General features: G+C 37.3%; 1 protein-coding gene across 2 annotated transcripts; it reads right to left on the reverse strand.

Moving 5' to 3' along the window:
- Window positions 1-2,593: 2,593 nt before the first annotated feature.
- On the reverse strand, window positions 2,594-5,415 carry LOC141614838 (uncharacterized). Of its 2 annotated transcripts, XM_074433561.1 has the most exons (3): window positions 4,879-5,415; window positions 3,203-4,437; window positions 2,594-2,787 (listed from the first exon to the last, which is right to left on the reverse strand). In XM_074433561.1, the coding sequence occupies exons 1-3, from the start codon at window positions 5,019-5,021 to the stop codon at window positions 2,783-2,785; spliced, it is 1,383 nt and encodes a 460-aa protein (XP_074289662.1). In that variant the 5' UTR covers window positions 5,022-5,415; the 3' UTR covers window positions 2,594-2,782. The 2 variants fall into 2 exon arrangements, with proteins under 2 accessions (XP_074289662.1, XP_074289661.1); XM_074433560.1 differs by lacking the exon at window positions 2,594-2,787 and having other exon boundaries at window positions 2,794-4,437.
- Window positions 5,416-5,822: the final 407 nt, after the last annotated feature.

The following is a 5,822-nucleotide window of genomic DNA, read 5'->3' on the forward strand; positions in this document are numbered from 1 at the left end:
TTAGCTGATCATTACTGATTAATGTTGATCAGTTGACTATATAAATGAATCATCCCTTACGTATTCTTAATATGAGATTTAAACATGTGATCGCACTATTGTTGAGGACACATACTCCAACACCGCCTTGAACTACGATTTTTTCTGTATAATTAACAGATATTAGTGATCCTCGCCTACAAAAGATTTACACTAAACAACCTTGTTCATTTAGACATCCCTCAATTACTTTATGTTTATTGCTTAGAAGAAGATGACATGGATGTGCTCAAAATTACACAACAAAGCCTTGTTCACAGGGCAGTGAGATGCCATGTGCATAGTGACCAAATTAAGACGCAACAACTAATATGATGTAATTATAGTACACTTTATATTAAATACTATGCGCACAATTAACAATGTTCTCTTTCAATATTCCTCTATTTTATCCACCCCGTTTTAAAGCTTAAGCACTAATGTGACTAATGTATGCTGATCATGGTACTAGACATTTTATGAAGGGGAAGACTAAGTAGCAAGTTCCTTATTGACATTAGAAATTATTTGTTTAACCTTCTTCTAAAAATTAACAAAGTTAGAAGAGCATAAGGCAGGGTTCCGAGCCATTGTACCAATGAAATGAGCTAGCTGAGATCGTTCACCCTCCGGCCTCCATTGGCTGCCAATATCTATTCCAATCAACTATTATCCTCTTATTCTTAGATAAATTCCATATATGGGCCATTATAGTTGGTCCCCTACGCTTTCAATAAAGTAAAATAGTTGGGGATGGGAGGAAAACTAGAAATTAAGCAGTGATTTAGTGATCGATCACAAGTTTTGAAATTAAAGCATTCATCTAGATTATGACCTCCTTTTTGACAATGAGTACAAAATTTCTGTGGCTTAACAGCATTGGTGTCAAGCTTCTGCCTCTTCCAATTAGTCTATTGTACATCAGAAGACTTAGCAGAAGCATAAGCACTAGACTCAGGATGTACAGCTGTGGACTCAGATATCTTCCTCTGCCTCTCTATCTTTTGTAACAAACCTAAAGCTTTGGACAATGCAGGAAAAGGTTCCATGGATAACACAATTGTCCTAACTGCCTCAAAAGCATTGTTTAGGCCCATCAAGAATTGAATGAGCTTAGAGTTAGTCTCCCTATCTAAGACTCTTTTAAGCATTTGACAAGTGCAAGCTCCATTGCTCCACATATGCAGTAAGGTATGGGGTCAAGTGCATCAAGATTCTCCCAGGCTTCTTTAAGCTTATTGTAATACTCAATTAGTGCAGAATTATCCTGAGAGATTTGACCTAAATCCTTTTTGGATTCATAAATTTCTAAACCATTAGTCTGACCATATCTTTCAAGCATCTCTCCTCACAGTTCCTTCGCACTAGACGCATACTGCACAGTTTCTGCAATCTGTGAGAATGTGACTCCATAGAGATTGTAATCCATTTCTTAACCAATAGATCACAACGAATCCAACGATTATACTTTTTATCCTTCTTATCAAGAACTCTGAAAGATCTATCTATGAATCCTTCTTTGTTTTTAGCAACTAAAGCCTGATAAATCTCATGTTTCCACTGCAGAAAGTGAGTACCATTAAACTTTGTATCTACTAACTTTAGTGTAGGCTGATCTGAATTAGAGATATACAAGGGATCATCTAAAATCTCAATAGCATCAGGAACAGACGTAACACTTATATCATCAGGCATTGTTGCAAGAAACAGAGAGAACGATATCTAAATGATTCAATGAAAAAAGAAAAACGTAAACAATTGAAGTAGAAGCAAGAAAGATCACGCCAAAAATGGAGGAAGGATCCAGAGAATCTATGAGCGGAAGCGTAATAGAAGAAGAATATCACAGGATCATGAACCTCAAGCGACGGATACCATGTGAAGAACATATAATCTCCATTAATGGTGATGTAAAGAAGCTTAGTGTAACAGAATTCTGTTATAGAGAGAGAGTATTAGTTATTTGAGAGAGACATAATTAGTTGTAATGAAATAATTGTGCATTAATCAAGTGAGTATTTGTTACAATTGTGAACTATATATATAGTTAGTTATCCGGCTACTAACTAGCTTTGGTTAATACATTGACCTTACCACTAATCCTTCTTATGTTCACACTGTTCAAACAGGTATAAGAGTACTTTGCTTAAATTTTAAGAGCACTTTTTATGTACTCCTATTTGAGTAGCCTCTGAATGTCGAGGGTAACCCATCGTTTCAAGTCATTTTCATAATATTGGTGATTTGCCGTAATCTTTTATACTCCGAATTTATTAGACTAATTTATATAGTTACCCATTGTTTCAAATCATTTTCATAATATTGGTGATTTATCGTAATCTTTTATACTCCGTATTTATTAGGCTAATTTATATAAATAGTTTGTGTTATTTTACAATGTTTCTGTAATCCCTTCATATTCAACTATGAGATAGTCCTGTGTTAACTTGCCGTTGCAATACGCAATCATAAACGATGATTCGATGAGAATATCATATAGGAGTAACAAAAAGAATACTCCCGTTAATTTAACATTATTCAGCTAAAGAAACAGTTAAAATATGGGAAGGCATAAGGTGTAAATACCAATCCTTAAGAGTGGAAAGTTAAAACAATTCGAAAAACAATTCATAAAGAACAATAAAAAAATGTTTTCCCTTATTTCTTGGAGATACATTTCTGCTATAAAGATTACTACACATTGTAAAAATATGAGGTGGCTGAATGTAGCATCTTGTGTTACGCTTTAGCTTGAACCTTGTACTTATGCTGGCAATGAGTAGAAGAGATTAGGTGATGAAAACAAATAAGTACACAATACTAGTAGTACATACTCTGTATAACTAGTACGGAGTATAAGCTACAACTGACAGATATCTAGAACGGAGCATAAGCGACAGGCAACGAGTATGGTTCGGACCTTAAACATCTACTCCGTATAATTTATTTACTTATAAATGAACATCTACTATTATTAGTGTACAGATTACCCGAAAGAATAAGAGTTTATGAGCCTAATGTGTTAGTGTTATGCTTTTATATGCAGATTCGCCAATTTATTCCTTTATTACGGAGTATATTAAAATAATAGTCCGGATTCTAAATAAAAGGGGTACTAAAGAAGTATTGATAGTAGGCTTAGAACGGAGTACAGAGTAATACTTAAGCGAAGTGAAATACATACCTTGTACAATGGGAGGCAATGTAATAGGCCTCCATGGTTTGGTGACGATGGCGACAGCAGGATCCCCTTCAGGATCAAAAACTTCAAGAACAAATTGGTAACCATTGAGACCATGAAAAACACCGTCTTGAAGACGAGTCACAACCTGTGTGTTATTAGCGAGGGTATCTATCTGGACCGACGTATAAGGAACATCACATTTGGCCTGCATTGACAGCATCCGTGCTGCTCGTTTTTCACCTGCCGGTATCTTCACTGTGATACTAGCCATGTGCTCTTTAGTATTATTCCTGGTCTCCTCGTAACCGCTCTCCACGGTGGCACCTACCTCGACTGTTGATTCGGCTTTGGTAATGAAAGGTATGCCAGCCGAGAGTTTGACGCTGACATTGGTGGTTATCGAACCAGAAACGTGCCATGACCAAGTAAAGGATTCCGTGTACTTAGTCTCCAAGGTGAAGTAATTTTCTTCCTTAGTAGGGTTGCGTACTTCTGCTGAAGTCCAAGTTACGGGTTTGGTGTCGTATATCCTAGCGTCCTGGAGCCGGTACTGAATTTCAACTTTTCGATCTGTTACCGGCTCCTCCACAAGCATTTCCGCAAGCTTAATCCCACTGTCTGCATTGGCTGACAGGCAATCTTTGAGGTCCGGCATTCGCTGGAAGTACCGGTCATTTCCTCTATTCCTGAGGGCCACGCTGCCACTACTCAACTTTGCTATCTCAAACACGGTATCAGAGTCGTACGAGGTGGGATCATCTGTGTCTGCCACAATCCCATTATCTCCAGCTCGTCGCCTTAAAAACTTACCCGCCCGCACAGATTTCAGCCGAACATCCCCGTTGCTTGTCGGGAATGTCTCAAACCATGCCTCTTTGTCGTGGCGGTCCTGCCCCAAAACCTCAACTTGGAATTGGGTTTCGGATGAACGCAAATACTTGCCGTTGTCTCCCTTGAACACCACGTATTTAGGAAGCTTTATGATCCTATTCACATCGATTGTCAGAGCTTCAACTTCGAGTATGGCTTCGCTACCACTCGGCTTCACACACAGATAGTACCCAATTAGTGGCTCCTCTGGTCCCTCAATCGACACTGTTCTTCCTGTTTGAACGTGTATGAGCTTCATTGTGTTGTTGCCGGTCACCGTGTATCTGAACAAGGTGCAAATTTCTTTCATCTGGTCTTCCACTTTCTCTTTGCTGGATGCTGTTATCAACTCCGTTGATCCATCTCTGTTTCATTGATTTCAAATGAATTGTGTTACACTAACTGGTTCTAGAAAATTTTAGAGCATCACCAACAAGCGGCGGATCTTAAATTAAAAAAAAAAAAACACTGGTGACAAAAAACACGGTTGTCATAGTCTCCAATTAAGTACTCCCTCCATCCCGGTCAATTGTTGTCCTTTGGTTTTGGCACACAGACCAAGGAAAGAGAAAGGGGTCAATTACTAAATATGACAAGTGGAACAAATTGATTGTGAATGGTCAAATTTTTCATCAAGTTCATTCTTAAAATAGAAAGCACAACAATTGACTAAGACACCCAATAAGGGAAAAAAGACAACAAATGACCGGGTTATTTGACAATTTTGGTGAGAAGGCAAAGTCAAATAAAGGAGTGTTATTTAACTAACTGATAAATGAATAAGGATAATAAGGAAGAGCAAATACCTGACAAGAAACTTGTTATTGTACAAACAACGAATATGTATTCCCTTTCTAGGATCTGGATGAGCAGCTTCAGCAGCCAAGTTAGCAGTTGCGGAATGGACATCACGTTCCTCGAATCGAACGTAACCTTTGGGACTCACCATGCACAAGTTTCTGATCGGGTGACTTCCCTTGAGAGTCAAAGCCGTAATTTCGTAAAACTACATTTTCTCAGTCACTCACGCTTCGTGTTACATTCTTCTCTCTATGGCTTCCTTACCTCTTTATATATATATATATACTCCCTCCTATTCTACATAAACTTCCCTCTTTCCTTTTTCATCTATTCACAATACCTTCCCTATTTCCTTATTTAGTAAAGTTTTATACTTATTTTAATCACCTTACCCCACAACAATACCCCACCTCACCCCACAACAATACTTATTTTAATCAACTTACCCCACAACAATACTTATTTTAATCACCTCACCTACAATATTACCCCACAATACCTTCCCTCTCTCCAATTACCAAACCCCACTACAATACTTTACCTTATTTTAATCCTCTCCTTAATTCTAATTACCTCCCATGAATAATAGGAGGTTTATCTAGAATAGGAGGGAGTATATATATATATATATATATATATATATATATATATATATATATATATATATATATATGTGCCAAACTACGAAAGATCCAATCTGGGACTTTGGATCTCGCTCCATCACTTACACGTTTAGCTCTTACATTCTCACAGTATTGTCATTCTTATATGGTTAATTATTTGTCAATTATTTGTGTTCTTTGCTTAACATAATTGTTAAGCTAATTACTTCTCAATTACTCTTCTTTTTTAAGATAATCTGACTTTTTAGTTGGATTACTCCTCTAACACAAGAACCATTCTGCAAAAAGAGTCCTGAGATATCTAAGGGGAACTTCAAATGGAGTTA

Source organism: Silene latifolia, chromosome 11 (assembly GCF_048544455.1).
Source record: "Silene latifolia isolate original U9 population chromosome 11, ASM4854445v1, whole genome shotgun sequence".
Taxonomy (NCBI): Eukaryota; Viridiplantae; Streptophyta; class Magnoliopsida; order Caryophyllales; family Caryophyllaceae; genus Silene; species Silene latifolia.

Bases quoted from the DNA above. Each gene is read 5' to 3' on its own strand.
- LOC141614838 (XM_074433560.1), bottom strand. From the start codon at position 5,021: ATGGTGAGTCCCAAAGGTTACGTTCGATTCGAGGAACGTGATGTCCAT. The intron at 4,438-4,878 runs GTATTTGCTCTT...TCAATGAAACAG, and splicing joins AATAACAAGTTTCTTGTCAG to AGATGGATCAACGGAGTTGA.